Source organism: Acinonyx jubatus, chromosome B1 (assembly GCF_027475565.1).
Source record: "Acinonyx jubatus isolate Ajub_Pintada_27869175 chromosome B1, VMU_Ajub_asm_v1.0, whole genome shotgun sequence".
Classification (NCBI taxonomy): Eukaryota; Metazoa; Chordata; class Mammalia; order Carnivora; family Felidae; genus Acinonyx; species Acinonyx jubatus.
In genome coordinates, this window is record NC_069382.1 from 60,746,294 (window position 1) to 60,762,094 (window position 15,801).

General features: G+C 35.4%; 1 protein-coding gene across 6 annotated transcripts in view; it reads right to left on the bottom strand.

Annotated features, from left to right (window-relative positions):
• Positions 1 to 15,801, bottom strand: part of TLL1 (tolloid like 1) — a 211,956-nt gene that overhangs the window by 34,002 nt on the left and 162,153 nt on the right. For all 6 annotated transcript variants that reach the window (XM_053216743.1, XM_015076828.3, XM_027068568.2 and 3 more), the window contains 4 exons: positions 10,072 to 10,267; positions 7,879 to 8,004; positions 5,704 to 5,864; positions 1,592 to 1,772 (listed from right to left, as the gene is read on the bottom strand). In XM_053216743.1, coding sequence (XP_053072718.1) covers positions 1,592 to 1,772; positions 5,704 to 5,864; positions 7,879 to 8,004; positions 10,072 to 10,267 — 664 coding nt within the window. The remainder of the gene's footprint in view (positions 1 to 1,591; positions 1,773 to 5,703; positions 5,865 to 7,878; positions 8,005 to 10,071; positions 10,268 to 15,801) is intronic.

Consider the following 15,801-nt stretch of genomic DNA (forward strand, 5'->3'; position numbering starts at 1 on the left):
CTGGAGAACATCATCTTCTTTATGTCCCCTTATATTTGTATCATAAGAATTAAAGTGGCATGCTGTATATTTCAACAGTATCGTTCTAAAGACACAAACAATCTGTCTTTACAATTTGAAAGATTTCCTGACCAATAATATCAGATAATGAGTTTTAAATATTCTGAGTAACTTTAAATTTAAGCATCCTTTGCCACCAGTATATGGAGAATGTATCTTTTAAAAAGGTAATTATTTAGTAAAATGTCGGACTATGATACAGTGAAAAGGATCCTGAATATTATTAATATTATGATAAAATTTATTCACTTTATAATTTCCATTTTTAAAATAAATACTTTGGTGGTTCTAAAATAAGAACCCTTATCTCTAACCACTGAGTCACGTAAAATTTGTAAAACATGATATGCAGAAAATAGTGAAGTCTAAGAAAGCCTTGCTTTCATCAAATTAGGATATTAAAATGCTACTTTGAATAACACAAATCTTAAATGAATGCCTGAGATGAATTTTTAAAAGGCAATTAAATCTGGGGGAAGAAAGGCAAGGTGAGTAAGACAGCCAAGATCCCTTGTATTTTGAATGTACTTCTGTGTATGACGTGGACCTCAATGGAGTTTGTGAACCATTAACTTCAATTACACTGAAAACCCCAAACAAACCCCGGGCACTGTAAATCTCATTAATTTTAAACACATGGGGACTGGAATAAATGGACTTTGAATTAACTCAATCCAAATTACCTAATATTAAAATATAATTGGAATTCAGTTGCTTTAAACTGCTTGCCAGTCTGAAAGGCAGAATAGATTGCTATACTAGGGTTTATTATAATTTTATCTACTTTTGAAGTTTCAGCATATTATCTTTATAAGTAAAGTATGATTCCAAAATTGGAAAAATAAAAGGAATTTTCACTGATATTTCCATATATTTCCTTAAAGTTGAGGGATGTTCTAACAAATACAAGCTCTAGAAGAGGGAAATTTTACTATGAGTTGGTTAAACTAACTATTAAATTCCAAACAGAAGGGTCAACTGTTAAATATAATCTCTTATTTTTAGTAAAATTATAATGTCAATATTTGTAGGTTTCATACTATAATCTTTTCTATAGTGGTAAGGCAAAGTATGATTTTAATATCAATTTAGCAATAAGAATGAAAATATAATAAAAGGAATAAGAAAAAGGTTGTTAAATAATAAGACCAAAAAATGTGTTGGTAAAATGAGATCAGATATTCCAAAAACAAAGATAAACCATTTTGAAAAAGCCTGCCACTTTTTCAAAGTCTTGTATCATTATCCCCATCCGTTTATAAAGTCACCATATGAAAACACTGTAATAACTTTGTGTTATTTGTATTAGCCTTCATAAAATTTGATTGTTAAGTGTTTAGGAGCTACATTTTATCAGGGCCCCAATTATTAACCTTCTATTTATAAGTAAAAAAAAATGGTTAAACCTACAATAAATGTTCGTGCATTCTATGTCCCTCCAAGTTACATTTACAGAAAACTATGAAGAATAGATAATAATTTAAGCCAATCCACCTTGAAAGTCCACCATATACGCATGGAATATTGATACCTGAGAAGAAATGTGCTTTGAAGCCCTTCTTGGATACAGTGTTGTCAGATCTGAATTCAATTCTCATATTGTTGAACTGAGATGTGATCACTTCAGGCACTTCAGCACCACAAAATTTTCCATGCAATTTAGACTCCGAGGAAAGGCCACTCCAAATCTCCACATAATCATATTTGCAAACCTAGAAAAAACAAAATTATTATAGACACCAGATTTTAAGAGTCTCATGCTCTACTGACTGAGCTAGCCAGGCACTGTATAGTCACAGATTTTAAAGTGTCAGAGGACTGACATTCATTTTTGAAAAGTCTACTATTTCTTTCTCTCTTTAGTCCTCTGGTAGTCAAATTGGAATTAACAAGTAAACAAACAAACAAACAAAAAAAATCAGAGAAAGAGTCCAAATATGAGGTGGATGGCATGAAAAATAGACTAGTGAATTTTGCTCTGAATACCTATTTGTAATACAAATGTGTGTTTGTTTATATGTATTTACAATATATTTTTTTCCCAAAGAATAGAGTTTAGGAGAACTGAGATGAATATTTGTTGAGATAATGGTGCTGATGGTCACAAGAACATCCTTTGCGGCCTTAAAAAAAATAAATAAATAAATGTTTAGATATTTTCACTAGGAACTGTGAAAGAACTTGTCATGTGCTGTCTTAGTTAACGCTGACAACAATTACATCGAATTGTCATTTAGGGACACCTGGGTGGCTCAGTAGGTTAAACATCCGACTCTTGGTTTTGGCTCAGGTCATGATCTCACATTTTGTGAGTTCGAGCCCCACATCGGGCTGTGTGCTGTCAGTGCAGAGCCTGTTTGGGATTCCGTCTCCCTCTCTCTCTGCCCTTCACTTCTTTGCTCCCAACCTCTCTCTCAAAACAAATAAAGATAAACTTAAAAGAAGAAAAATTTTAAAAGTCTAAAAAAATTGGTACATTTAAAGTCTATAAAACAACCATTAACAACAGAAACCTTCCTTTCTACCGTAAAGATAAGAAAACTGAGGTTCAGAAATTTTTAATACTTATCATACATGGCAGTTCAGTGAAAACAGCACAGAGTTTGCCTTGGTCCAGTGCTGTCTCCCAGAAACACTGTGTCCTAATCAGAAGAGTACCCTTAGGAAATTTCAAAGAAGACACAGACACTGTGGTATACAAGAAAAAGGATACCTCGTCTTTCAAATTCATCAAACAAATTGCTACTTCTTAACTTCTTTGAGTTGCTAGGCACTATAAAGTTACTCTGTAGCTATACCATAGAATTGCAAACAAATAAAAACTCTATGTGGTGGAATGGAGAGGGGAATTTACACTAAAATAAAGTAGACTCATTCTGTTTTATATGTAATGCACTAACAACACCAAAGTGGAAGAAGCTACGTGAACGCCAGGCATTCTTAAGCAATTTTATGGCTACTCTAACAGATGTTTCCATAATACACTTCTCCAAAGTTCCAACAGAGCACATTCTAAAGAATATATCTTGCATGAATGACCTTATTACATAAATGTGTAATTAGCAAGGTTTAACAATGCATATGATTGAACCCTGGGGCATGATCTGTACTTTGCAATATGTCAACTCAAATTGAAGTTTCTTGTGATATTAATTAGGTGATAAATAAGCAAAAGGTTGTTAGGAAAAAATTAAAAGTTTACAACTTCAGCCTCTGTTTAGAGAGGGCTCTGGCACAGACTAGGAGAATGTTACCAAGGTTAAAGTTGTTTGACATCATCCTTCCTTTGGATATCAATATAATGAATACAACAATGGACTTTCAACTTTGCCCGATATTCTATAAGTCAAGTTTTTGCTCATGTCTTTAAGTAAGCAAGACACCAAACCACAAAAATACACAGAATTCTGTAACAGCCTTCCACATAGTAACATCATTATAAGTTTAAGAAACTTGGGATATCTTATCGAGTTTATAAAGGGTCCTTCCAGGAACAAAGAACACAGCACCCATGGGAAAAATGCTTTCAGAATACAGTGACCCATTTATTTAAAACCACGTATCCCCCCATCCTCTTGAATACAAACTTCTAGCCTTCCTAGTAACATCTATCAACTAATGAATCAAAAATGTTGTATCTGTCACAACTAATAGCTTCAGGAGAAACTGACAGAGTAGAAGTCATTCAACACTAAGTTCATACCACATCACAGAACTGGTAGGGAGATGATCATTTTCAAAAAGGGTCGCTCATATGAAACCTTTTCTAAAATTGCTATAAAAATCTGTTCTTCGTTTCAATATTTCTCAAAATTTCAGGGAATTATTAAAGGAAAATGATATGTCATGTGGACAGAGTATGTTAGAAACATAAACAGTTTTTGCCATCATAAAATGTACACATGATGTAAGGAAGGTCTCAAAAGAGACCACCTGAGCTCTCATTTCTATAATTCTCTGAAATACATAAGTTCATCACCTTTCAGATTTTAATTTCCTTTAAGGAAACACAAAAGTCAGGAACTTCTTACCTCAAAACCATTAGTAGGACTAAAAAAATGCACACGAGTGCCTTGATGGACTACTACAGGCAGAATTAACAGAAAAAAAATAAAAGGAATTAAGAAAAAATAAAGAAAAGCAGGAGGGGGGAAAAAACAAAGATACACATACAAAGACAAAATAATGGTGTAAAAATCCCTAAATATTACCAACTATTATTTCCCAGGAGAATAGATACATTATATTTCTGTTATCTCACTTCTTTATAAGTGTTCAACATATATATGTATGTATGTGTGTGTGTGTGTGTGTGTGTGTATATGTCAGAGACAAAATAATTTTTGAGTTGATTTTATCATACTTAAAAGTTTTAAATCATGTTTGTTTTAAAACAATCACAGAAGTCATTGGAAGAAAGGATATGGAAGTTAAAAAATTAAAAAAAAAAAAGAAAAGGAAGTGGGAAAACTCAACAAAACTGAAATTAAACCAATGTTGACCAATCATACAAAGGACACAGTCCTAAAAGTTCTCATTTCTAGACTTGACATTCCATTCGAATTTGGTGTGTGTGCACTAGCACCTAGGAATTCTCAAATAAATGATTTCGCTTGTTTGAATGTGGCCACCTGGCAGAAAATGGGTCCTTTATTACAATAAGCTATATTTTGTAAAGGAAAGATAGAGTCAACTAAATGCTTCTTTGATTGAGATTAAAAAATTAGTCTTTATTTATAATCATGAACATGTTCATAATGAAAAACTACTTAATACTGAAAATATACTCATCGCCACAAGTAAAATATAGCAGGTTATTCTAAATGGCTTCTTCGCCCACTTTATTTATTTCAAAGAGTTGGGGGAGAGGGGCAAAGGGAAGGAGAGAGAGAATCTTAAGCCAGCTCTGTGCTCAGCATGGAGCTCGACATGGGTCTCAGTCGCACGACCCTGGGATCATGACTTGAGCAGAAACCAAGAATTGGATGCTCAACCAACCCAGGAGACCTTAAATAGTTATTTTTGTTTTGACTCAAGCAGTGGATATTAGTTGATTGATGTTTTTAGAAAAGTCTCTGTGACATGAAGCTGACCTTAATTTTTCCATATTTCTTGGATAAATGAAGCTGTATAATAATACACTAAGTAAAAACTCCCTCTAGGTAATTTTCAGTCTCCCAGAAACAGTCTAAAATATCATCCAATGTTGGGGCACCTGGGTGGCTCAGTCGGTTAAGTGCCCTACTTGGGCTCAGGTCATGATCTCGTGGTTCATGACTTTGAGCCCCACATTGGGACTCATTCTCCAGCTCAGAGCCTGGAGCCTGCTTTGGATTCTGTGTCTCTCTCTCTGCCCCTCCCCTGCTCACACTCTGTCTCTCTGTCCCTCAACATACATAAACATTAAAAATTTTTTTTAAAAAATTAAAAAAAAAAATAAATAAATATCATCCAATGCCAACAGAAATTACAAACAGTTGCAGAAATGAACAGTACAGCAAAGACTATAACATCTATATGACTGTACTTCTGTAACCCTTCCCTCCTTCCCTCCTTCCTCCCTTCCTTCCTTCCATTTACCAGGTTGTCTTCAGAGGTTCCCAAAACACAACAACAAAAAAATTGCATTTATTATTCACTTACTTCATTGCCTTCCAATTCAAAAAACTCAAACTTCATAGAAATTCTGTATTGGGTTGGTGCAACCACTTGCCACACACAGTTTTTATTAGGAGGGTACTCCTTGGGCCACCCTGGAGTGGTTATAGTGCCATTAAGTTTGGTAAGAAGTCCGCCACAAGCCGCTAGAAGGAAAGAAAAGGACAAAGTTTTCTCCTATAGAGTCATTCCCTTCTTAGCATCTTTCCATCGATAACCAAACATCTCAGCATTAAATTTCAACCATCTTCCAGATTTTTCAAAATCTAGAAAGCCTCAGTCTCGGCTCCTTAGTTTTTACTACAACTATTTTAATTATCTAATCCCATTTACAAGGCACTAACTTGTAGTTTTGGATCCAAACAAGCTACAACTGTGTAACAACATTTCAGATCACTTTAAAGTTAGGAAAACAACATAAAGAAAACTGGGTGTCAGTTCTCTTATCTTTTAAATGGGTAGTATACAGTATGGTTGTAAGCATCAATATAGGCTGATGCAGTGAGACCAAAATCAGTTGTTTATCTCTTCAAACTCATTTTGCCCAAGATGAGCAACTCTTGGGAGTTAGTGAGCTAGCAAGCTGGATACACTAGAGTAAATAGATCATATTTGTTATTTGAAAACCTCATTTAATGACTGTTTTTTCCTCCCCCTTTTGGATGATCTATTTAAAAGAGGTACTATTTAATACCTTACCTCTCTTGCTTATTGTTAGTGAAATTAGCAAAATAGGGTATCCAAAAGTAAAAAGAACACATATTGTACAAGGTTTGTAACTAATTCCTAGGGAGTCAAGAGTTACCTAAAGTAAGTGCTCTCTTTATTTTAATTGCCTTTGTATATACATGTGTATGTATGCATATATGCATGTGTACATATGTATATTACTACATTTATTCATGTATTATAAAAACTTCCTGTACTTTCACATCTACCACTTTTTGGTAAATTATTACAAAGTAAAATAATTATTCTTAGGCACCACACTGAACTAACAACCACATTGTCTGGTATACAATGTCCTCTGTTTTAAAGATACTGCATCGCCTACTGTGTCTATTTTATCTGAGTACAGAGAGCAGATCAGTAGTTTAATAGACAGGATGGAGACTTTTGTCACAGAGAAAAGTTGAAACTTTTAAGAAGAAACAGAGAGACTGACTTTTTAAAGTAGGTCAGGAAGCAAAGACGTCCGCCATGTTTGCCACTGTTATGTCCTCTATTGCAGACACCAGAGAGAGCAAGGTGCTCATTTTTAGGGAACTTCCATTTGCATTTTGTGGGCACCACCAAAAGTAAACTTAATAAATACATCATAAGTAACGCTAAATTGCTACAAGCTTTATGAAGATGATTTGGGCAGACATGTTGAAAGAGGAATAAAGGAGGAAGTGACCATTGGAAGGAAGACCAGTGTGTTTATTTTGTAATCCAAGCATGGGGCCTATAATAGGATGAAGCAGGGGAGATGGGAAAAAAAGACAAAGCTTTAAATTCTGAAGGAAGACATCACAGGACATGGCAACAAAACATTGTGCAAGAAATCCCCTCTCAGAATGTGTAGAGGAAATGGGGAAAACAGCAAGACCTCTTTGTTTATGAATCATTTATCGATAAAACACATTTAGCTCCAACTTTATATTTGTGCTAAATACTAAAGATACAAAAAAAAATTCAGATTCAGGATTCTGCACTTTAGTAAGGGAGATGTACCCATAAAATATGTTAAGAAAAGGTAAAAATAAATGCCAGACAGATGGATAAAAATCTAGGTTTCGATAGAGATAAAAGTAGAAATAGATGGATAGATGGATGATATAGATAAATAGTGACAGCAAGAGAGAGAGAGAGAGAGAGAGAGAGAGAGAGAGAGAGAGAGAGAGAGAAATACACATATAAACAAGGTGGCCTGGTAACCAAAGGAGGAAATGACTGATTCTATAACAAGAACCCAGGCTAGGAGTCATGTTAGCTATGACGAAACAGAGTCTTAGGACTCTTGAGGAAACCTCTTGAGGAAAGAGGTTTCTGTGGAGGAAAGGAAAGAGGGAAGCAGAGGGGAAGAAAATGACAGGATAGGAAAGAAAGAAGGAATGGAGCGGCGGTGGTGATTTGGAGGATTCAGGCAGGAAGCGCCACCTGCAAATGCAGCCCTACCTTCACAGCCCCTCTTGTCAGGTCCCAGCTCGTAGCCGGGCTCACACACACACTGGTAACTGCCCAGTGTGTTCAGGCATCGCTGTTCACAGCCCCCACGGTCAGGTTTGGCGCACTCGTCTTCCTCTGCAAAGATGGCCAGAGTTAGAGAACGAGATACAGTATTTGGTTTTACATAGTAAGGTGTAAAATTTTCTGAAGATGTGACACTTAATAACTGAATAAAACAGGGACAGTTGATTTCTTCAACAAAGGGGCAGGGGCAATTTGTAAGCCCTTGACAGCTGGTGTACCAGAATTCATGTCACTACAATCTAATTAGTGTATAAGAACCAAGGGAGGGACTGGAACCTTCTATCAGTGCCAACTGAAGATCACCTTATCTCAGACAAGTATGTGGGTTTTCTTCTGATTTTTAAGGGCTAAAAGAATTCTTACAATGTATAAAATTTCCAGAATAAAATAGAAAGGCTTACTGAAAAAATATAGTTTCACCTGTTGATTTCATAGTATAGTTTGCTAGATATCCTAAGAAATGCTTTTAAAGAAATGCCATTAACTGCAAAAATGTAGTGCGCAAAAAAAGTTACAATACAGTCTTAGATTAAAAAAAAATGCCATAAAGAAACAGCTTATGGTAAATGTAAATTAAAAAGAAAGAAAATTCAGAAACCTACTGGACCTCTTTAGGGGCGCCTGGGTGGCTCAGTTGGTTAAGCATCCGACTTTGGCTTAGGTCATGATCTTATGGTTTGTGAGTTCAAGCCCCACGTCAGGCTCTGTGCTAACAGCCTGGAGCCTGCTTCAGATTCTGTGTCTCTGTTTCTCTTTCTTTGCCCTTCCCCAGCTCATGCTACGTGTCTCTCTCTCTCTCTCTCACTCTCTCTCTCTCTCTCAAAAATAAATAAACATTAAAAAAAATTAAAGAAACTACTGGACCTCATTAAATGTAAAGCTTTCAGCATTTTCTATATAGACATACTGATCCAGGAAATATTAAAATTCCGTATTTTGTAAATACATATGCTATTTTAATTATACATGGAAATATAAATATATATATATGAAATAAATACATATAAAAATATACACTATTTAAAACAGCATAGATGATAAGATATTCCATAATCTCAACCTTCAGAAATAACCTAGTGTGAGTTAAGAAAATAGCAAACAGTATTCTCAGCAGAAACTCTGTGTTGGCCAAAGTCCAAGCATTTTTGGTAACCAAATATATAAACATCACAGGAGAGAATCTTGATAGAATTTTTCTTCTACTGTAAAATCCTACATATAGAGAAGAACTAAAGCATGTGAACGTACATTTTAATAACCACTTTTAATACATCTAGTGAAAGCGCCAAGGTTTTCTGCCTTTCAAATCATATGGTGAATATCGAAGTAATGTTCAGGGAAAATCCATTATAATGTTCTTTAAAAAATGAAATGTTAAAATGTTTGGTTATTAATCACACTAAATTTTGACATACACAACTAAATCCATCATTTATTATATAAAAATCAGTGTAGAGAAAGTTTTGTTTCTCTCCCCATAAAAGAGTTTTTACAATGACACACTTAATGTTAAGTGCCTATGAATTTTCCAAATGCAAATTTGACACTATGTGCACTAAAATGACTTTCTTTTTACCTAAGTAATACACCCCAAATATGAGACATGAAAATACACTAAAATTTGGTTATGTGAGTAAATATTAAAGCTGATCAATAATAATTCTTTGTCAAAAAGGCATTTTCGGTATCAGAATATCCTACGAAGAAGGCCATACATTATTTTCAACGTGGTGGAATGCTATTATCTATAGGATGGTTTAGAAATGCTGTCACTTGGAAATCAATTGATGAATGATGTATCAGTAAACTTTCTTCTGATCATGAATCCCATGTTTATTATATTGCAAATGTTTTCTCCCTGTCTGCATTCCCTTTCTGGATTTTGCCATCTTGACTGTTTCATAAAAAGCAGATGACAGAATATCCTAATGAGGCTCCCAGCCTGTTCTAGAAAGTTCCTAATTCCAGTATTATACCGGTAACCTTCTACTATCAAAAGTCATCCAAATATCTTTCCCAACAGTGCATTCAGTATAACTTTCCTCTCTTAACTCGAAGTTAAAGATCACATTTATTCCTCACAAAGGAAATACCACACTTTAAATCACTTTGAATTACCTTTAAAAAAATTGGCAGCAAACCCAGCCTTGTTCACAGTTCCGTCAGAAACGAATTTCATCCACAAGGTGTTGGAGGTAGATCTGATATCTTCAGGTTTATCATAACCACAGAAACGCCCTATCAAAGGGCTATTTTCACTGTTTCCATCTCGAACTTCTAGGTAGTCATAGGCACAGTTGTCATGTCTTTCAACCTGCAATAACAAAAATATGCGAAGATATACATATTTTGAACTTTTTAAATGTTTATTTATCTTGAGAGAGAGAGAGAGAGAGAGAGAGAGAGAGAGAGAGAGTGTGTGTGTGTGTGTGTGTGTGTGCATGAGTGGGGAAAGGGGCAGAGAGAGGGAGAAACAGAATCCCAAGCAGGCTCCTTGCTGTCAGCAAGAGCTGGAAGCAAGAGCCAGATGCTTAACTGACTGAGCCACCTGGGCGACCCTGTGAAGATATATCTAATTAGCAGATAAAATAATTTCTATACAAAGACTATTATATATGCTCAGTGCCACAGTGCTGACATAGTCACATAACAAATTACTTACAGAGCTTTTCTTGTGAGTGTGCATGACAATATCACAACAACAACACCCATGAAAAAGGGCATAGTTTTCTGGTACACAGGAAGAGGTAAAAAAAAATCTATGGAAGAGTGCATCAGAATCAACAAATGCTAACTGCTTCATAAAAGAAAATAAAAATACAAGTAGTACAAAGCAAAAGAAAATACAGACGGTTATTAAAAATCTGGGCCAAATATGGTATAAGCAATGTATAATTTGTGCTGAAACATAAAATCGCTGGTAGTTTATCAACAAAACTGTTATTTTATTCACAGAGAAGCTTGATTCAAATTCTGTTGATCAATATTGCACTGTTTAAGTTCATAAATCTCTTTTTAAAGAAAAATCTGATAATATAAAATTACATTCTTTCTTGTCCATGAAATTCTTACCCATAATTAGCACAGCTATAGAAAGACTGCTATATAGTTGAACGATACACTAGTATATTACTAGTGTATGTAGAATCAGCACTGGCTAGCCCTTTTTCAAGGTAACATGGCTGTTCGGGTGAGCCTTTTTACCCCTACACACTCCTCTTAACCCCTATAATCTACAGGAACTCAATCTCTTTCTTCAAACAACTAAATGCAAATAAAAGCTCAGACCTTTGGCCTATAAAGCTTTATGAAGAATTGCATGTTCATGGACCTATGTTTTGGCCCCCAAACTTCTAAAAACAACAAACCAAAATTTACAAATTGGCTTTCAAATTATAAGACAATTTCTAAATAAAATCCTTATTCTTTTCATAGAAAATGGGTGTTAGCCCTAAAGTCTTAGTAAGTCAACTACTGATTAGATATTTAAAGCTAGAAAGCACAGACATCCATAATTAATAAACCATGCAAAGTATCACATCTTGTCAACTATTTTTCAACATACAGTTCACTACTTATTGGAATTCTGTTACACGATGCATGTCAGGAGATACATTCATTCCATGGAATCACAACCTGAATGGATGAAACTGCTGGTAAAGTTGGTTGAAGAATCTATTTCATCACTTGTTGATTTGTCAATACATTAAAAACGACAGACTTCAAATAAGAAAGCATAAGAACAAATAGAAAAAACAGACTTTGAAACACAGATTAGGTCAGAACTAATCACCACATTTGCTGCTTTCCTTTTGCCATTCACAAATCAGGATTCATTCACTCCTCCAACAAATATTCAGTGGTTATTCTATTTTAGGCACTCTTCTCACTGCTTGCTATGCAATCTTTTTTTTTTCTTTCCAAGATTTTATTTAACTTTAAGTTAGTTAACATATACTGAGGTACTGGTTTCAGGAGAAGAACCCAGTGAATCATCACTTATATATGTAACACCCGGATCTCATCCCAACAAGTGCCTTCCTTAATACCCATCACCCATTTAGGCCTCCTCCATACACCTCCCTCCAGCAACTTTCAGTTGGTTCTGTACAGTTAAGAGTCTTTTATGGTTTGCCTCCCTCTCTGTTTTTACCTTATTTTATTTTTCCTTCCCTTCCCTAATGTTCATCTGTTTTGTTTCTTACATTTCACATATGAGGGAAATCATATGGTATTTGTCTTTCTCTGACTTATTTTGCTTAGTATAGTATACTCTAGTTCCAACCACATCATTGCAAATGGCAAGACTGTATTCTTTTGTATGGCTGAGTAATATTCCAGTGTGTGTGTGTGTGTGTGTGTATACCAATATATATACACACATATATATACCTACATATATATACACGTATATATATATATACAAGTGTGTGTGTATATATACATATATATATATGTGTGTGTGTGTGTCTGTATATACCACATCTTTAGCCATTCACAGTTGACGGACATTTGGGTTCTTTTCATAATTTACCTATTGTTAGTAGTGCTGCTATAAACATTGGGGCGGGTGTGCCTCTTCAAATCAGTATTTTTGTATCTTTTGGATAAATACCTAGTAATGTAATTGCTGAGTCGCAGGGTAGTTCTATTTTTAAGTTTCTGAGGAACCTCTACACTGTTCTCCAGAGTGGCTGCACCAGCTTGGATTTCTACCAACAGCGTAAGGGGGTTCCCCTCTAATGCATCTTCACCAACATCTGTTGTTTCCCGTGTTGTTAATTTTAGCCATTATGACAGGTCTGAGGTGGTCTCATTGTGGTTCTGACTTGTATTTCTCTGATGATGAATGATGTTGAACATTTTTCCATGTGTCTCTTAGCCATTTGCATATCTTGCAAAGAATCGGTACCATTTATAATTGCACTAAAAACGAAAAGACACCTAGAAATAAACCTAACCAAAGAGGTAAAAGATCTGTATTCCGAAAACTACAGAACACTTATGAAAGAAATTGAAGAAGACACAAAGAAATGGAAAAATATTCCATGCTCATGGACTGGAAGAACAAGTTATGTTAAAATATCTATGCTACCCCAAGTAATCTACACATTCAATGTAATCCCTATCAAAACAACACCAGCATTCTTCACAGAGCTAGAACAAAGAATTCTAAAATTTGTATGGAACCAGAAAAGACCCCGAATAGCCAAAGCAATCCTGAAAAAGAGAAACAAAGCTGGAGGCATCACAATTCCAGACTTCAAGCTGTATTACAAAGCTTGTATACAGTATAGTACTGTACAAAAACAGACACATAAATCAATGGAACTGAAGAGAGGAGCCAAAAATGAACCCATAACTATACGGTATGCATCCTTCAGCAAAATGACAAAGAGCCTTACCCTCCTGGACCTTACACGTTACTGGTGGGTAGAGAGCAAAGGGATAACAAACAGGATAAATAATTAAATCATAAAATATTAGCGACTAATAAATTCTATGGAAAAATATTCAGTGAAACAAGAAGTGTGAGAAGTAACATATGCAGGGGAGGGCAGAGGGAGAGGAAGAGGGGGAGAATCTTAAGCAGGCTCCATACCCAGAGTGGAACCCAATGAGGGGTCTCGATGCTGATGCAGGAGGACTCAATCTCACATTGTGAGATCATGGCCTGCACCAAAATCAAGAGTCAGATGCTTAACCAAGTGAGCCACCCAGGTGCCCCTACTCCTTTCAAAATCAGAGTTCTCTATAAATATGAGAACATTTCCAGATGCCTAAGGCTTTTTCTTCAGTCAAAGGGACACATAAATAAATATCCCCAACTCTCCAGGTGTAGAGTCGGTATCGTTAAAAGAATAAATAACAACACAGAACTAGTGACTAACTGTAGGGAAAAGAACCAAAGGTGTCAGAAAGCCAACCTCTCCTCACCTGCTTGAGCAGCACAGAAAGAACTGCTCCTGACCCACGAATCATTTTGGAAGAGAAGAAAAAGAATGAATTAGAAGAAGAAAAGAAGTGAGAACACACAACAAAGAAAGAAGCTGCTTTTCAAAAGTCAATTAAGAAAAATAAAATTGCTTCATATCATAAGCCATACTGAGTAAAAATAAGGTTAATTAGAATTGGTTTTCAATCACTACTTTGAGTAGATAACTGCTTTTCAAAATTACTATTTTAACAAGGAAGAAAACAAGATAGACACTACCGAAAAAGAAGCCAAAACATTTGTACTTCTTCAGTGATTCAAAAGAAATAGGATAATGGATATTTCCCTGCACATAAAACTTACTCTGTCCTTGCAACAGATATATAACAGATCCTTCTAAATTTTAATTTAAAGTACCTGCATATTCAGGTTACTTAGTAAACAAGTAGAGGTTTAAATATTTTATACGATACACAAAGTGCAAATACTTCATGGGTGAAATGCATCAAAATGGCCGATTTTAGGATTAATTCTACTAATATCTATTTATGAATTACGTATTACTTATTAAATATCACGCATTTGGTGTTAAGGCTAACAAAACAAACATATACTGTATTCTTACAGAGTAAACGCCACAGCTGTTCAACTGCTTACAAAATAAAAGTTGCCTTATATATATGATATTTATGATATTATCCCTGTATAACAACACTTCTAAATATCTTACCAATGATCTCAATGCTCTTTGTTTACATATTTTTCCAGTTTAACTGCCTTAATCCTGATTGCAATGTGAGCATAATGACTCTGCTCTATTGGTGTTAATTATAATTATGCCTCTTCAACTACATCTACACAACAGTAATGAGGGAGAGCACAAATGAAAGTTTGAGTTCTCTTATTTATGTCACTTGTGTAACATTTTCTCCAGCTATATCAATTACTTCATAAATATATAGAACAGATAGACAGAAATAAATATGATTGAAACTAAAGAGTTGATAAGTGCACTGGTGCTATGTCAGTAAGCTCCACGAGGAAAAAGAACACCAAAGTCAAAGATTTATAAAAACAGAAAAAAAGAGGGGCGCCTGGATGGCTCAGTTGGTTAAGCGACTGACTTCGGCTCAGGTGATGATCTCACAGTTTGTGGGTTTGAGCCCCTTGTCGGGCAGTGCTGACAGCTGAGAGCCTGGAGCCTGCTTCGGATTCTGTGTCTCCCTCTCTCTCAGCCCCTTCCCTGCTCACACTCTGTCTCCCTCTCTTTCAAAAATAAATAAATGTTAAAAAAGAAAAGAAAAGGAAAAGTAGTTTCTTCTTGAATTACATCACAGACACAGTTCATATCTGGAACCTGAATGCAGTGTCATGCACAATTACACATATAATAAATGTGGTTTGATAATGATGATGCTGATTTATTACAGACTTTAAGATAATCAGAGCATAAACCATATTCAAATGGGGCAAGGTTATCATAATGTAAACAGACCTAATATGTACACATAGGATACAATGAATGTGACAGTAAGCTCTGAACAGTTTTTGGAAAACTGTATTTAAATGATATTGGAAGTAGATCCAAACACACACAAAAGGAAGAATGACTACCAAGACCAGCCAGAAGGGGTTAATGTTACGTTTCATTACTACGTGGGCGCTCATGCCTGTCCTGGCATGTTAGAGAGGAAGCATGTAAAAGCGGAGTGACGTTTATTTAGCAAGAACCCAAATCAATTAAATGTAACCTACAGTAGTCAGCCTCTCATTCCAAAACTACAAACACACGCAGAGCTTTGTGCTCAGTGCATGTGAGTGAGCTTTGACGCTGAAGGAAAAGCCAGCCTCAAAAGAAGGGATCGTGCCCAGGCTTAGGACCCATTTGCACACTTTTCCTTCATTTTATAATC